General features: G+C 37.8%; 1 protein-coding gene across 1 annotated transcript; it reads left to right on the forward strand.

Moving 5' to 3' along the window:
• Window positions 1-4,669: 4,669 nt before the first annotated feature.
• On the forward strand, window positions 4,670-18,101 carry gdf10b (growth differentiation factor 10b). Its single transcript, XM_030163462.1, has 3 exons — window positions 4,670-5,107; window positions 12,083-12,978; window positions 16,808-18,101. The coding sequence occupies exons 1-3, from the start codon at window positions 4,819-4,821 to the stop codon at window positions 16,997-16,999; spliced, it is 1,377 nt and encodes a 458-aa protein (XP_030019322.1). The 5' UTR covers window positions 4,670-4,818; the 3' UTR covers window positions 17,000-18,101.
• Window positions 18,102-18,782: the final 681 nt, after the last annotated feature.

The raw sequence follows: 18,782 nt of genomic DNA on the forward strand, positions 1-18,782 counted from the left end.
ATGACACCATAGTACCATGTGACCAGAAGAAGAAAACCCCAGATGTAACCACCTGCACATGCTCAGTGAATTCTCCTGTGGTTTGAGTGTATCCTGTCATAGGCTCTGTCTGTGTTTGTGTACAGCGCCACATATAGGTGTGGCACATAACGCTGGTTTAACCCAGTTTTCCCGTTTCCACCTGGACACAGATATTTCTTGAAATGATACGTGTATGGACGTGAAAAGTATAGAATCCATAAAATAAAAATACAACGAGCGTTGTCATCTGGACGTAGCCTGAGGTACTGGCATTGATCTGGAGTTAGCATTGGGCTGCCGTCAGTGACAGGACTAGGACGAGTGAAAAGCAGAGATTTAATGTCCTTATGGAGACAATAACATCGACCTTTAACTTTAGCATGAATAAGTCTGCAAAGAATTCAACAGCGCAGATTAGAACTAACATGATTAAGGTAGGGATGGGAATCGAGAACTGGTCCTTTTTGAGAACCAGATCCCAGTAGCTCGATTCCTTGGAGTCGTTTGCCTGCCTGCTTAACGATTCTGCTTATCGATTCCGCCTTCATTGTGCATGCGCGATGACGTCATGCGTACGCTGCATTGTTTTGGTCAGAATGTAGCCAACACGGCGTTGAGGCAGAAGCGGTCTAAACAGACGACAGCAGGTCCACTGGAACACTGTCAAAGCTTCCATGTCTTCTAAAGGGTGGAATCCCTCCAATATGTTCAAACATTCGTCCACAGCATGTGATTCATTCACAGGAATGTCACATATTTGATACACTACTTAGCGACACTTGTGAATGTAGCGGCAGAGTGGACACTAAACGGGCAACAAACATCGTACCCCCTCAAACACAAGTTTCCGAAGGTAGAGGACAGGAAATGAGGTCCACGACAACAGGAGACGAGCAGAGTCGAACCAGTTCCACGTAGTAGAAATGTGGCAATAGAAGAATTAGTAAAGCATCTTTAGTTTCACTTTCACTGTACCCCCCCCCCCCCCCAATCTGTTATTATTATTTGTACATTTGTTCATATAGTATATGTTATATTTTCTGTGCAGGATGGGAAAATAAAACCCAGTTAATGCAAACACACCCGTTTGTACTCTTTTATTCCCTCACCCAATGAGAATCGATTAGAGAATCGATAAGGAATTGGATCGATAAGCAAAATCGATAATGGAATCAGAATCGTTAAATTCTTATCGATTCCCATCCCTATTTAATGGATTAATCGACTCAGTTTGATTTTAAAAAATTATTTGAGTACAATTTTCCTGAATCAAAGCTTTGTTTGTTTCTTTAATTTCGCTGCTGTTAAACATTGGTTCCACTGTTGTGTTTCACACGGACGCTTATTGTGACGCACATGACACCAGGACCAACACACAGTCGTTTGTTAGTTCCATGTTCAGTTGGTATCAGTTGGATCCAAATGTGTTGTAGACTGCAGTGACATATTGTTTGTAGATGTCACTGCAGATGTAGATTGTAGATGTTGTTTGTTGTTGTTTATATCTATAGATATTTTCATATATACTTTTAAACTGTTGTTATTACTGTTGTTATTTCTTTCTTTTTTTTCTATCCTTTTACATTTATACGTTTTGTGGTTGTTGTTTCAACTGGTTCTAGAAAAAGGACAAGTTTGTCATTTTCAGACATGTCTGTTTCACATTTCTACCCTTTTTTTTTCACCTATTCAAATAAACATTTAATATAATCGAACAAAATAATCGATAGAGTAATTAATTATAAAAATAATCGATAGCTGCATGTACTTCAAAGAGGTCATTTCCATTTTTTTGCAGTATTTTCTCACACCGTGATTCTGAGAATTGGAGGAACTGAGCTGCACAAACATACTGACCAATAGTAATTGATTTCTGATTATTATTAATTATTATTCAGTGCAGCATACATTCATGTCGCTCATCAGCAGAGGCAGCAAAAGTAGAAATATAAATACTAATTTTAGAAAATAAATATCTGGTAAAAGTTGTTGTCTACTTCAGTAAAAGTGCAAGTACACAGGATCCCTGTTCATCTTCTGTCTTTTACGTCACTCTGATCTTGTTTTGCATTTTGTGCTTTTTTGATGTTGTTTTGTCTCCTTTTGTCATTTACATAGTTTTCATGGTGTTGCATTTTTTTATGTTTTTTTCTTGTGTCTGTGTTTATATGCACTGATGAATAAAATAAGAACCTTTCATCTGTCTTATTGTTCTGTTGGGTTGAATCCCTCTTCATGTTGTGAAGGTGCACAGGTGTTGAACAGTAAAAACATAGTAAAAAATAATGAATATTCAACTAGAATGCATTAAAACTAAAGTAATAACTTAATAAGTCTGTATTGAAAATGTAAGGAGTAAAAAGTACAGAAATTTGCACAAACCCACAAAGACCCAAACAGACCAAACTCATCTACTGATGGAAAACCCATGTAGTTTGACCAGTGACAGTGCATGGAGGCATTAGTTTTAGATTCTGTTTATGATATACTTTGTCACTTTTTTATTTTTTATTTTTTTCTAATTTGATCTAAAAAACCTTTGAATTTGCTCTGAGCTTTTATGAACATCTGCTTAATCAGTAGTGTGACTTTTGTGTGAGTTTCCAAATGAATTTTTCTCTCCGTTGAACCTTTCCTAAGAGATTTATTGCCATATATTATAAAATTATCTTCTGAATTTTGCATGTTTTTTCTAATCATAAAATTAAAATCATCTATTTTCCTATGTTTAATTCACTAATCATGTGGATGTTCATAGAAGCTTAGAGTAAAGTCAAAGGTTATTGTATCAAAACAGAAAAAAAACTGAAAGACAATGACTTACAAGTACAATCTATCATTTCCTGAACATAAACCCAGTGTGTCCATCCACTGTCGCTGATCCAACTCCATGGGTTTTACTGGTGAATCAATGTTGTAGAAGAAGACGGTGTTTCCATGGTAACTACAGAGCCTCTGAACGTCCAAATGGATCATATCTGATGACCATGAAAAGATGAAGAACACCAATTACACCAATTATTGACACGTATTGATAGGATTAGTGGATCAACAGCTTAGATCAGTAGAAGCTTTTCATCAGCAGTGGATTTTAACCCTTTCATGTGTAATGGTCACTACAGTGGACAGCTATTCAAAGCTGTTCTCTTGTATATTCATGAATTTTGTTGTTTTAGTTCCATATCAACCAACACAGTGGACGATTATGCATCATCTCATACACTGCAATTCATACTATTACTGTAACTTTTCTGTTTTTGATCAAACCTGATCTGCAGTAACATGTTTAAGTGTAAACCAATTCCTATATTGTTATTAGACTGTAATTAACAGGTTGGGTTTTTTTCCATGTTATTTGAGTGAGTAATAACTAGTATTATAGTATGTAAAAATGTAAGACAACATCAGATTAGCAGCATTAAAAATGTTTTTATTTCATAGTTTTCACACAGTATGTCAGACAATGCGTGTTTCTTTGCTTCAAAAATTAAACGTATGGTGTCCAGCTGAGTTGACATTTCTGTAACTCTGTGAAAAATAGGTTAAAAAAAAAAAAAATTCAATCACATTGTTTTTTTCATGCCTAATGAGGAATAAAACACTCAGGGAAAAAGAATCTTGATTAAAGTTCTCATAATTCATGCATGAAAGGGTTAAGGTCTTTACGGGTTAAATATAGAAAAATACATGATACATGAAAAATTTTTTTAAAAAAATGCAAAATGCAGAGAATAATATGATAAATGATGATATATCAGTAGAAAAAGATTAAAAAAAAAAAAAAAAATCATTTGGATATTGTGACTAAATTAACCCTTTCATGCATAGTGGTCACTACAGTGGACAGCTATTCTATAATGAAATTTAACAGTACCTGCATAATATCTGCATGAGTGAATATAAAGGGAAGAAAATAAAATGTTATTAATATTTAACCCATAAAGACCCAGCGCTTCTTTGATGGCATATCCCAAATGACTTTTTCTCTCTATTTCACCTTTCTTAAGTATTTATCACCATTTATTATTATATTATCCTCTGTATTTAGCATTTTTTCAGCGTAAAGTAGTTATTTTATTCTATTTAATCTGTTGATCATGTTGATGTTTATTAAAACTCAGAGTAAATTCAAAGGTTATTAAATCAGAAACATGGAAAACAGAAAAAAGTGACTTTTTCAGCAAATCTATCATTAATTACGTGTGTCCATCCACTGTCATTCATCCAACTTCACGGGTTTTACTGGTGAGAGTTTAAAAAAAAAAACGTCCAGCTGAGTGGACATTTTTTTAACTCCATGAAGAATAGGTTCATCAAATAAAATTTCAATTGCATTGTTTTTTTTCATGCTTAAAGAGGAATAAAAATCACTCAAGAAAAAAAAAAATATTGACTAAGGTTCTCATAATTCATACATGAAAGGGTTAACTCACTCAAAAATGTAAATCTACTTAAACTACGTATTTTCTTAATTTGCTTTGGAACTAAACGCACTTTTCTTCTGTATTTGAGTGAGCAGACCAAACCTCGCAGCTGATCCATTCTCGTAATGCGCGCATCTCGTTGGCTGTGCGCTCTGACGCGTCACCATCTGTCATAAAGCAGCAGAGCCTCATGCGTGCGCCCACCCCCGTTCTCCTCCCAGTGTAGAAACAGCTGTAGACCGTGAACCGTGGACTGTGGCTCTGACAAGGATTACCTGGATACTGGCCTGAAGTCTGGGTGGGCATTACGCCGGCAAGCGGGAGAGAAAAACGAGCGCAATTACGCACAAGAATTCTGCGCAGGTGTCTTTGGATGGACTCATCTGCCATGGCGAACCGGCTTTTTCACATTCTGCATTTGCTGGTGCTTCTGGAGTGCAGCTGGGCTCAAGTCGCATCTGAGGAAGGTGAAGGTGAAGGTGAAGTCGCGCGTCAGGGTGGCGATGTGTTACCAGCGCTGGCGGAGCCGCGCGTCTTTACGCACGACGGCGCAAACCGGGACATGGTCTCTGTCAATATGTTCAAAGTGTACGAGAGGTACAGTAAAGAACCGCAGAGCCAGAGGGACGGAAACACCGTGAGGAGTTTCAAAGCTGTCCCGAGTAAGTCACACTTTTTATTCCAGGGGTGTCAAACATGCGGCCCGGGGGCCAAATCCGGCCCGCCAAAGGGTTCAGTCCGGCTCGTGGGATAATTTGTGTGAAATGCAAAAATTACACTGAAAATATTAACAATCAAGACTGTTAAAATAATTTTAGGTCAATTAATTCTAAAGTGGATCAGACCAGTGAAATGCTATCATTATAATCTATAAATAATGAAAACTGCAAATTTGTCTCTTTGTTTTAGAGTCAAAAATGTAAAATTACACAAAAATGTTCACATTTACAGATTAGTCTTTTACAAAAAAAAGTGAATATCTGAAATGTCTTAAGAGAAGTATGTGGAATTTTAATAATAGTCTCCCTCTTATTTAATATTTTGTGTATTTGTAGATCCACTGTGATCTGTAAGTTGTGATGCACATGTATAAATGATAAACTAAAGCGTAATATTGTTAACATTGCACTTATTTTACTAAAGAATTTTCAGGATGTTCCTATTTGTTCATGTTATGTACAAGTACAATTCATAGATGTAAACATTTTAATTACAGAATTTTAAGTGTATTTTTGCGTGTATTGTAGGATTTTTAGCATAATTAAGTGTATTTTTGCATGTATTGTAGGATATTTAAGCATATTTAAGTGTATTTTTTATTTTATGGAATTTACTTTTTTCACTCAAAAGTTCTTATCCTATTGTTTATATTACTTTACTGGTCCGGCTCACTTTATATCATATTAGGCTGGACGTGGAACTGAACTGAAATGAGTTTGACACCCCTGTTTTATTCTACGACACACGGCAGAGTAATGCCCCAAACTGAGGTACATCATTCAGCTAAAACACAATAAAATAAATACATGTTACATAAGGCATTTTATTGATTTAATATATTTTCAGAGCATGCTTCTATTTGTCATTAACCCCTAAAGATTCAAACCAGCCACTGCCGACCAAAACCATCTACAATTTTTAACAATTATTGAGCCACTAATCCTATCAATACATGTAAATAATTCAGATAAAATGCATTCATTGAGCATTTCATGGTCATCAGATATGATCCATTTGCTCCGTAATTAATGTGGAAACACTGTCATCTTCTACAACATAGATTCACTAATAAAACCCATGGAGTTGGATCAATAACTAAATGGACAGACTTATTTTTTATGTTCAGTTAATGATGTATTTTGCTGAAAATGTCACGTTTTCTTCATATTTCTGTGTTTTGATCTAATAACATTTGAATTTACTCTGAGCTTTTAAAAACACCTAAATGATCAGTAAATTAAATAAAGGAAAATACCTGATTTACACTAACAAATGCAGAGGATAATATAATAAATGGTGATAAGTCACTTGGGAAAGACAAAAAAAATAATAATAATAATTTGGAAGTTGTGATGAATATAGTTGTGGGTCTTTAAAGGTTAATAGGAAAAAAATCTGCCCTCATATTGTCTCTGTGGACGTTAAGTTAAAGATGTTAAAGTTAATGGTAACCAATATTCTTAAGCATAAACATGTGTCCTAAAAGCCCTGAGACCACAAAGAGAATATATAACTTTGTAAAACACACCATTTCAATAGACAATCACAGATGGAACTGTCAGGTGTTTGACTTTAATCCCAATATTTTTGTCGCTTCATGACAATTACTAATAGCGCACTTTTAATTACTAATTACTAAAAAGGTTTGAGCAGTTTTGAAAGGGAACAGAAAACACATGACCTGCAGACCCTGGGGGGATTATTTGCAATGATTTCTCTACAGGGAAATCTTTGCAAATACTGTAGTTTGAATGAAATATAAGACATAAAAGGGTTCAGTTCTAACGGAGCTGATCATCATCATCATCATCATGACAACCACTGCAAAAATAAACATTTCCTGAAGTAATTCCATCTGGATATAATGGTTTTACCCTGAACACCGCCGCTGGATCCACTGCTGGATCTCCTTGGTGTTTTGGCGATTACTCGGACAGACTTGGTTGGATTTCTTCTCCCTTGATAACCAACATAAAGGACCCCTTGTGGAAGAACCCTGTGGACTTCAAGTTCTCTATGAGTACTATAAGTCATCCCAATGGGGGCGCTTGAGTTGAAAATCAGTTTTTTGGATATAAATCAAGCAATAATCGGCTAAGTGAGATAAAATTTGGATCATACTGATTGTCTTCCAAATGTCCATTTTCTACCATCCACAGTTCATATGGGGTCATTTTCATTCAATGAGTGGAGTTTTGGGGAAAAAATTGGTTCTCTGACCATTATTCTGCTACTGTCAGGTCCATGTAGCTCAAACTGAGTTCATATCTATTGTCTAATAATTATTGTGGATAGTTTTATATATAGCAGAGGATTGGGGGGATTTCAGGGATGTACTCTTGCTGTCGGCCCCCGTCACCATAAGCTTCGTTTACATGATATTTTCTTACTTCGTAAGTGTGAGGAACCAAAAATTAATGACTTATATTACATGGCTATAGATTACCAAGATGTCCCTGGATCATTTTTATCATCACTTTAGCATTAACCACTTCACACTTTGATCCTCATGAATCCTGGTATTGTCATCTTGGAATATGTCTGTGTCATCAGAGAAGGTAAATAATCCACTGATGTTCAGACCAAGGTTATTATCGTTAACGAAAACTAACGAAATGATGAAAACTAGAATTGAAAAAACATTTCCGTTAACTGAAATTAATAAAAACTACAATTAAAAGAAAAAAACGATAACTAACTGAAACTGTATTGTGTGCTTACACTAAAACAGATAAAAATTATGGATAAAATTCCCTTTTTCATCTTTGTCAATGTTGGATTGATACGAAAGCGATTTATTTTGCTCAAGCAGTTTTAGCTGGTGGCACTATACAGCACTTCACGGTCCGTCACTTCTCATCACTTGTCGTTTCCAGTCGTCCTCTGGTCTCCACTCTACCTGGAAACATGGAGACTAAAGTTGGGAGAAAGCAGAGTCCTGTCTGGGATTTATGTGAATATGACGGCGAAGAAGATAAAAGATACAACAAAACTAAAATTAATACTAAAACTAAGCATTTAGAAATAAATGAAAACTAATAAAAACTAGCAAACCTGCTCTAAAAACTAATTCAAACTAACTGAATTAGAGAAAAAAAGTCAAAACTAAATAAAACTAAACAATAATGAAAAATCCAAAACTATTAGAACCTTGGTTCAGACCTGGTCATTCAGGATCATTGATGCCAACTTAGCACTTTTGTTGCTAGACTTTGCAAATTTTCAGACAACCCTAGCAACGTTTTTATCAAAAAGCGCAAATTTGATAAAAATGAAACTAAGCTACTTTTAAAATTTGTTTGGAAATTTTTTATCAACTTTTGCAGAGTGACTCAAATGTTAAAACACACACATTGTGTCATTTATTTGCGTTATTATATAGCAGAGGATAGGGGGAATTTCGGGGATGTACCGTTGCTGTTGACCCCTGACAGCAGAATCCTCATTGTAATGGATGAATTAAAAGAAGATTGTGATATGAATGAAATGTCGTACAAATTAGTTGTTCAAATGTACAAATACTGATCTATCAAAAATGAAATTCACATGTAACTTTGGAAGTCAAATCATAGAATAATCCCTTGAAGAAAAAAGTGTGGCTGTATCACATCAGTGGCACATCTGTAATATCCAAACCACAGGTGTTTTGTCCATCAGAGCAGCTCTAACTGCATTTTAGACTCAACATCTTCACCTCCACACTCCGTCAGCGGTGTGATTTACTGAAGCCGGGGACGAAAGTCTAGAGCGCTGTTAGTTCACCAGTAGCAGTTGCAGTCTAGGTGTAAGACAAGAGACTATTATCACACCCAGACACCGGCTGTGCAGTGAAAAGCCTCAGAGGAGCTCTTTCTCCTATAAGCATTTCCATATGCTGCAGATCTACTGGACCGACCAGTGTTTGTGTTTCAGGCTGTGGTGGAAGTGTGGGAGACAAAGTTGAACTTCCAGATTAGAACGATATGGGATGACGTTTTGGTCATGTGTGGGGCGAGCGTTTAACCGTGCCGTTTTTAATATTTTCCATGCCGTTGCTTATGTCTGTCAGATGTGTTGAACAACATTTCGCAGACGATCCTGTGCTCTGTTATTCACGTCAGTCAAACGTGCCAGACTGAGATGCTGAAGGAAGGGAAGAACAGAAAAATTTTTTTAAAAAACTGGTCAAGGCAGCAGCTCAATCACTTCAGTCATCTTCATTGTTCAGACAAAGATCTTCCTCCAGGGCTTTACAGCATCTGTGAAACCAAACATCTGTATGGCTCAACCATCAGACGCATCTCTGCTGCCGAGTGAAAACGTAATACCCCGAAGGTACCCTGAGTCTGGTGGTTCCCATGCTGTCAGGTCAATCACACCACTTCATGCTCCTGTATAAGGTCAAAGTGATGAGGTCTGGGGTTTAACAGATAATTTCTCTGAGCCTTTAGACAAAGTAGAGAAGATAAGGCACACTCCAGCTGTTTTTATAAAGATCCACTGTGTAAGAGGGGTTTAGGAGAATGTAACTGCAAAAAGTGTCATAGTTAAACTGTCCTTTTCATCAATAAAAATGAGAGTTGTGTTTTCGTTACCACAGAATGAGTTGTTTAGTGGATCACTATACACCGCCGTGTTTCTGTAGAAACCTATTCTTATTGTATTGACTCATATGCAGGGTTTTCTGTAGGTTTTCAGAGGGCTTAGGTGTTCTGTGGGATCCAAAGTTTGTCTTAATTTTGTAATAGATTTTGGTTTTACTACATTTATCTACAGAAGTTCAGGAAAGCTAGAACAGATAATAAAGGAAAAGCTGTACAATAAAAGAAAAGAAAACTGAACCAAAAGCTTAAAGGGGCGATGCGTGGTATTTCTGATTTGAAATCTTAAAAAAAATGACCAGAAAGTATGATGAGAGGGTTTAGAACAAAGAGTTGTGAAGTTTAGCTGAAGCTACAGTATGTCCTGGTAACCAGTTTAGACAGCCAAGGATCAGATCGTCAGGGCCTCCATAGCCCGCTGACACCCAATCCACATTACACTGGACCAGTATGGCTCCTTCTGTGGGTGGTGGGCCCACAGGAGGATGAACCCATGTTGCTCCTTCAGGCCCCATGGGCAGACCTGGCCACTAGACACTTGCAAGTCTGATGGTGATGTCTGTACCAAAATTACAAAGACATGACGGTATCTTTTTTGTTGGTTGGCCTCGAAGAAGTTCTGGCAAACTGTCAGGTGACTCAGCGGGGCTCCACAAACACTGTTTACAGTGATGATGGAGTTCTGCTGACCTCAACTGGGGACATGGTCAGACAATGGAAGGACTAGTTTGAGGATCTCCTAAACCCTGCCTTCATGCCTTCTGAGGCAGAAGCAGAGCCCTGGGACTCAGGGTTGGGCTCCAAGGTAGATGGATGACTCCTTGGTGGCCAAGCTATGGAGGTGGATGAAATCCATCCAGAGTTCCTTAAAGCTCTGGATGTTGTGGGGCCGTCTTGGCTGATACACTTCTTCAACATCATGTGGAGGACAGGGACAGAACCACTAGATTGACAGACAGGAGTGGTGGTTCCCCTTTTCAAAAAAGGGGACCGGAGGGTGTGTTCCAAATACAGGGGCATCCCACTCCTCTTTGGGAAGGTCTGTGCCAGGGTACTGGAGAGGAGAGTCTGACCGACAGTCGAACCCCAGATTCAGGAGGAACAAAGCAGTCCAAGAAGGCATCCAAAGCATTCAACCATGGTCCTCGGGATATCCTGCGGGGGGTGCTACAGGAGTTCGGGGTCCATGGCCCGCTGCTACAGACCATTAGTTTCTTGTTTGACCGGAGCCAGAGCTTGGTCTGTATTGCTGGTAGTAAGTCGGTTTCATTCCCAGTGTGGGTTGGACTCCTCCAGGACTGCCCTTTGTCACCGATTCTGCTCATGATCTTTATGGACAGAATTTCTATGCCCAGCCAAGGGGAGGATATGTCCCTAAATATCACATACTAGCTCTTCAGAGCTCTAAGTTACATATTTAACCCCTCTGTGCGGCACTGAAAAAGCCTATGATCGACCATTATCTTCTGTTTTTGGGTAGATTTTCTACAGCCTTTAAACAGAGTCAAGATGAGGTGTGCAGTCTCATTTCCTGTCAGACCACCTCCATTATAATATACTGAAAAGTAGCAATGGGAAATCTGACCAGCGGCAAAAAGAATCACACACTGAGTTTTAAAGCACCTCATACACTTCTATGAGCACAGTTTAACCATTAGAGACTTACAACTATTTTCGTCACAACTTGTCACAAATGATTTTTTTTTGTCTTTCCTAAGTGATTTATCACCATTTATTATAATATTATCCTCTGCGTTTTGCATTTTTCAGTTAAAGTCAGACATTTTCCTGTATTTGATTTAGTAAATTCTAAGGTTATTAGATCAAACTGGGGCAAAAAATTTGGAAAAAATTACCTTTTCAACAAAATACATCATTAACTGAACATAAAAATAAGTGTCTACAACTGCTATCATTTGTCCAACTCCATGGGTTTTACTAGTGAATCAGTGTTGTAGAACATGATGGTGTTTCTACGTTCACTGCGGAGCCTCCAAATGTCCAAATGGGTCATATCTGATGACCATAAAAAGATGAGAAACAGCATTTTACACCAATTATTTACATGTATTGATAAGACTTAGTGGATCAACAGTATTGAATATTTTAAATCAGTAGATACTGAATGTTTGGGTTTCTATGGGTTAAAAAGGACATGTAGTTGATGTAAAGTATGGCAATTAAAGCAAATATACAGCTGATTTTCTTCATAAAGGTTTAATAACAAGACCTCTGTGTTTAACATTTGAACAGCTGTTCAGCCTGTTTCTCTTAAAATGCCTGCTTCTACTTGCCAACCTTCTCTGTTCTGTCTAAATGTCTGTTCTTTTACCCAAGGAGTCTATGAAGGCAAAGACGTTTTCCAGTTCAACCTGTCCTCCATCCAGGACTCGGAGCTCATTCTCTTTGCCTCCCTTCACTTCCTCTACAAGCGACCTCGCCACCACCAGCGAACGTGGCGCTTCCGAAGGCCCCGCCACACGTCTGGAGGCCCCCCAAAAGCACCCCCTCCCTCCCCGAGGCTCCTCTTCCATGGGTCATCCTCAAACTCAGATTTTGCAATACCACTGGGAAACATAAGTCTAAGTCCTTTAAAGAAAGGATCTTGGCAAACGAGGGACATCACAGCAGTGCTGAAACACGCCAGGGATGTCGGAGAGCTTGTGGTCACCGTGGACTTCGATATGGGATTTGGATTTGTTCGAATGAGTCATCCTCACAGCCAAGAACGCCTGTCTCCATCCAATCTGCCGTATATTCTGGTATTTGCGGATGACCAAGCGATAGACGAGCCAAATAGCGTGGCCATGTCCCTGCAGCGGTACGGGCCCTTCCCTGGAGGCGAAGACTCATCCCTCGCAGCTTCAAGGATCAGGAGGGAGCTTCATCTCCAAGTCCAAACCAATGACATTCCAGAGGTCCAGTTCAACACTTTAAAGAACCATGAACTGTGGCAGAACACGTATTTCCCCGCCAAAGCCAAAGCAGCTGTCAAACCCGGGAGGAAGCAGGGCTTGGAGAACAGCGAAGGCCTCGGTAAGCCCCAGGTGCTGAGCTTTGACGAAAGGACGATGAAGAAGGCCAGGAGGAGGCAGTGGAGCGAGCCCAGGGTTTGCTCCAGGCGTTACCTCCGGGTGGACTTTGCCGACATCGGATGGAGCGAGTGGGTTTTGGCTCCGAAGTCTTTCGATGCCTACTACTGCGCCGGAGCCTGTGGATTCCCCATCCCGAAAGTGAGCCTGGCAGACTTTTAACTTCTCTCTCTACATTTGTTTTGTGTTTTATTATCATGTGCAGGATAAGAGAACGTACATACATTGAAGCCAGCTTAGCACTTGTGTTGCTAGATTTAGCAACTTTTAAGACTACTCTAGCAACTTTTTTGCTCAAAAAACACATTGCAACAAATTTAGCTACTTTTGAAATTGGTTTGGAAACTTTTAGCAACTTTTGGAAAAACTCAAACACTTAAACACACATTTTCCTCTAAATGACACCAGAGGATTTCCTGTGTCCCAGTCACATAAACCCACAGTCTGTCTGTAGCTGGAAAAGTCAGTGTTTCACACTTAGACACTTTGTTGGTAGATTTAGTGATTTTTCAGACCCCTCTACAGACTCATTATCAAAACACACCAAGTGACAAATCCCCTTTTTCTGGAGTTTTTGGAGACTTTTGGAGACTCTGACGTTAAAACACATATCGTTATTTGTCTAAAACAAATCACTGAATATAAATCAGTCCCATTGACACTGACAGTTTTCTCTGTTGTCTCTTTTTGGTCCATTTCAGTTGTTAATGTGGACTGAAAACTAAAAAAATGTTCCTGTTTTACTGTGACTTGTTGTCGTCTCCTAAGTGGACCGTAAAGTTAAAACCAAACCAACCTGAAGAAAATAAAGAGAAAAACTAAACAAACAAATAAATTAACAAAAAAAAAAAATTAATAAGATTAACCTAAGTAACTCCTCCAGTGTCTTTTTTGGGTCACTTTAGTCAGTCCCCAAGCCTGGATAAAGGACGACAGTTGGAAAAGGGACACTGATTTTCTTTTTACAATTCCCGTAAAAAAAAAAAAGGACAGAGTATAGTTCATTTGTAGTTCCAAACATATTTAGGGCATTTTTATTCTCACTTTTTGTCCCTAACACAATGTTATTTTTCTTCCCCACATTGTTCATTATAATTACATGCATATATGCAATTATGCAAATTAGGTGATGATGTCATTTTGCTACTTCTAGTGACTTTTAGGACAAACAATAGATACTTTCACCACTGAGAAGTTGGAGACACTGCACACACTGCATGTGTTACTGCATATGGTGTAATACATAGTGTATCAGCATTAGTTTATCATCTGTGTTTGACATGACATGAAAGAAGATCTGACAAAAAAAGGAAATTAAAGTAAAAATCTGAATTTAAAATCTATGCTTTAGGGACCTTTGTAGTGCACTAGTTTCACCGGTCACCCAGCATCTGGAACACATGTTCAAGTGTTTCATCAGAATACTTATTAGTGGCTCTTTATTAGTCTTCATAAAGCACTTTTACTGTTTATTGATACGAGGAAAGCTTGCACATATATTAAAATTTTAATATACTTTATTATTAGTGTTATAGAGAAGTAGTACCACAAGAATTGTGATTTGGGCTCATGAACGGCTCAGATGTGCAGCTGGACCATCGGTCGGTTGTAATGGCAAAGTATTCCGCATTCTTGAGCTCAGTTTCCAGCTTTCCACGAGACTCTTTATAGAGATTAGGCAGAACAGTTTTGGGAACGCACTCTGCTGCTGGCAATTCATACCAGGGGTCCAACACTTTCATCAGTTTTCTGGACCCCCATGTTCCGTCTGTGCTGAGGACCATCATCTGTTTGGCTCAGAAGTACAAAATCACAGGTTTTTTTTTTCCTTTTGGATCATTTTTGCCCTGGGGTCAAATGTCAACTCGATAGACTGTGGTTTTGGTCCATCCCTTCTAGTGCTGCCAAAACCGGGTCTAAAAGGTCTAATCTGGGTTTGCATCCTCATACCTATGATGTGGTCTCTGGGAACGTCACTTTTCAAATGATAGAAAGGATTTCTTGTTATAACTGCCGTGGTTGGAACAGTATTTTGCAGACCTTCTTAATGTCTTTGACACAGTTTAGATTTAAAAAAAAAAAAAAAAAAAAAAACTTCCATGTAGTGGACATTACGGTATCATTTTTGTCCATGATTTCCAGAGCATTGACAGATGTTGCTTTTCTGCATTTAGCTAATTTGTCTTTTTTTTTCTAGATTCCAAATTTCCCACTCTCCTGGTTTTTCTCCAGCTAATAGTCTTAGCCCACAGCTTATTAACTCCTAGGTAGGAATAGGAATAAGCTTTATTGTAACCGCGAAAATAAAACTGTACAGTGCAACCAAATTTTGCTTTTATGCTCTGTAAAGTGCCCAGAAATATTAATACAGAAAGAATTATAAAAGCAGTTAGGAATAAAATATAAACTCAATCAAATAATAACACACAAACCAAACAAATTAGGCCAATATCAATAAAAAATATGCAGAATGTACAGGTGTTATGGTCAGTAATGACTTCAGTTGTAACTGTCAAGCAACAAATTTTGCTACTTTTAAAATGTGTTTGCTTGAAAACTTTTAGCAACATTTGAAACGTGAGCAATTTATGACAAATCCATCTCCTTTTTTTGGTGTTATTGGAGACTTCTGGAGACTGACGTTAAAACACATATTGCTGTTTGTCTAAAACAAATCACTGAATATAAATCAGTCCCGTTGGCAGTTTTCTCTATCATCTCTTTTTGGTCCATTTAGATTGTTAACGTAGACTGAAATTTAAAATGTTATGCTCCTAAATTTTAATGTTACAATAAGGTTAAAAACCAAATCAACATTAGGAAAATGGAGAGAAATACTAAACACCAAACAACAAATTACTAGCCTCAGTAACTGTTCCAGAGTTTCTCTTTTGGGTCACTTTAGCCCGTCCCCAAGTAAAGATAAAGGAGGACGCTTGGAAATGGAACATTAACCCTTTCATGCATTAATTATGAGAACCTTAATCAAGATTTTTTTTCCTGAGTGTTTTTATTCCTCTTTAGGCATTAAAAAACAATGCGACTGAAAATTTTTTTATGAACCTATTTTTCATGGAGTTGCAAAAATGTCCACTCAGCTGGACCCCATGCGTTTGATTTTCGAAGCAAAGAAACATGTATTTACTGATATACTGTGTGAAAAGTATGAAAGAAAAACATTTTTATTGCTACTAATTTGTTGTTTTCTCACATTTTAACATACTCTATTACTAGTCATTACTCACTTCATGGAGATAATATGAAAAAAAAAACCTTTTGTTGTTAATTACAGTCAAATAAAACAAGCAATTACTTTACACTCAAATATGTTAGTGCAGATCAGATTTATCAAGAACAGCAAAGTTACAGTAATGGTATGGATGGCAGTGTATGGGATTATGCATGAGTGCCCAGTGTGTTAGATGATATGGAACTAAAGCAACAAAATCCATGAACATACAAGACAACAGCTTTGAATAACTGTCCACTGTAGTGACCACTATGCATGAAATGGTTAAATAAGACTAGAACTGACAGAGTATAGTTCATTTGTAGTTCTAAACATATTTAGGCTGTTTTTATTCTCACTTTTTGTCTCAAACACAATGTTATTCCTCTGTCCTACATCATTCATTACAATTACATGAAGATTTACAATTATGTAAATTAGGTGATGATGTCATTTAGTAACTTCTAGTGACTTTTAGGACAGACAACAGATACTTTAATACTGAGGAGTTGGAAACACTGGGTGTCACCAGTCATACCGACCAACACTTGACAGAATTTTCAGATCCTCATTCCTCATTTCTTACTATCCGTAAGCATGACGTTATCGAAGAAAAACTTTTGCTTTGTAGACTTGTCATTTCAAAAACAGCCCATAACCTACTAATAAGAATCTACCTGGAACAGTATAATCCCAGACTTCCTCGTCCTAATCCCTCTCCACCACTGTTTTTTTTTCCAGGTGGTGCGTCCTTCCAACCACGCCACCATCCAGAGTATAGTCAGAGCCGTAGGAATCGTACCTGGCGTTCCTGAACCCTGCTGCGTTCCAGAGAAGATGAGCCCCCTCAGCGTGCTTTTCCTCGACCCGAGCAGGAATATGGTGCTCAAAGTCTACCCCGGCATGTCAGTGGATACCTGCGCCTGTCGGTAGGGTCGGATCAGTAGACACCAAAGACAGTAAAGAGGACGGAACTGTAGATTCATCTGATAAAGGGGAGGTTTTCTTCCATCTGATCATAGAGCACAGGGAAAGACTGAAACTGAACTGGTGGTCTGAAGTCTGGTCAAATTCCCGTCTTACGTTTCTTGGACATCTTCATCCCTTAAGTGTGGACTCCATATATTCCTGCTTATCTGAAGCGTTTCATAACACATTAGTATTTTTTTGCTCTTCCAAGAAAAAGATCAAGTGCACTTCCAGAAACCTGTGTATGTAATGATCCTCAAAGCTACAGGAATAAGTGGACAGATCACACACTCATCTAAAAGAACGTCCACAGGGTATTTTTCTGCCTCCATTTTTAATCTCTGGGATTTTTCTGATTTAGTCTCTCCTTGCTTTCAAATGACTGGATTGGCTCCAGTCTAATCCTGGACCCTGACTCAACTGGACCTGGTTTTGGAATCATTTAACACAGCTCATCTTAAAGAATCATTGAAAGCTCATTTTCAAAGAGCAGATGATTTAAGTCGTTTGAGGTGTTTACATCCTGTGTATGGGGTCCACTCCCCATGTCATCTGAATTAATGGATTTTAGACAAACTGATAAACTGCCCAGAGACTCACAACTGTCTTTTGTTTTAAACACAGAGCCTGATTGGCAGCACATTTGTGAATATTATAGTCACTAATGAAAACTACTCTCTCTAAATGACATTATAATGATGTTTAATGCCTGATATAATTTAGCAGAACATATTATTTGTGCATGAGAGAATATATCTTTTTTTAAGCTACATTTAGTTCATAGTTAAAACTTGTAAATAGTCAGTGTGCTTTGATTCCCACTGGGATTTTTTTTTATGTAATGGAAGCATTGATGTGCAGCATGTTTCTGTGTGAAACAGCACAGAGGAAAGCAGCGCAGCGCTGCCATCTGCAGTGCATTCTGGGAAAGTTAAAAGGAGTTTATAATATTAAAAGAGTTATTGTGCGTCATGTGGCTCTTTGGTATTTCCCTTTAACCCAGGGGTGTCAAACATATGGCCCGTGGACCACAAAGGGTCTAATCCAGCCTCTGGAATAAATTTATGAAAAGCAAAAATTACACTGAAGATATTACAAATCATTTTAGTTCAGGTTCCACATTCAGCCCAGTTCAATCTCAAGTGAGTAAAATACTATCACAATAACTTATAAATATTGACAACTCCAATTTTTGTTTTAGTGTAAAAAAAAAAAAAAAAGTAAAATTACATGAAAATATTTTTATTTACAAATGCTCCTTTTACAAAAAATGTGAATAACCTGAACAAAAATGAACAACCTGAAATGTCTTAAGAGAACTGAGTAGAATTTTACCAATGTTCTGCCTGTTACTAAATGTTTTGTGTATTTGTAGATCCACTGTGATCTAAGTTGTAATGTGTAAATGAGAAGCTGAGGCATAAAATAATTAAAATTGTACTCATATTTCTTAATGAATTTCAGTTTGTTCATAGTTGTTCATGTTAGTCACATTTTTTAAAGGATAATTTGTAGACGTAAACATTCTCAGTAGGTAATTTTACTTTTTCACTGTAAAACATTGAGAATGCTTTAGAGTTGACATTATTTATAGATTATCTTGTTATTATTGTACTAATCCAGCCCATAGCAGATCATGTTGGACTGTATGTGGCCCCTGAATTTAAATGAGTTTGACACCCATGTTTTAACCCATAAACACCCAAACATCCACCACCGACCAAAAGCATCTACTGATCTAAACGGT

This window comes from Sphaeramia orbicularis, chromosome 19 (genome assembly GCF_902148855.1).
Source record: "Sphaeramia orbicularis chromosome 19, fSphaOr1.1, whole genome shotgun sequence".
NCBI classification, from domain to species: Eukaryota; Metazoa; Chordata; class Actinopteri; order Kurtiformes; family Apogonidae; genus Sphaeramia; species Sphaeramia orbicularis.

Excerpts from the sequence above, each read along its gene's own strand:
- gdf10b (XM_030163462.1), top strand. The coding sequence starts at position 4,819 with ATGGACTCATCTGCCATGGCGAACCGGCTTTTTCACATTCTGCATTTG. Across the intron at positions 5,108-12,082 it reads GAGTTTCAAAGCTGTCCCGA|GAGTCTATGAAGGCAAAGAC; the intron begins GTAAGTCACACT and ends CTTTTACCCAAG. Across the intron at positions 12,979-16,807 it reads GTGGATTCCCCATCCCGAAA|GTGGTGCGTCCTTCCAACCA; the intron begins GTGAGCCTGGCA and ends TTTTTTTTCCAG.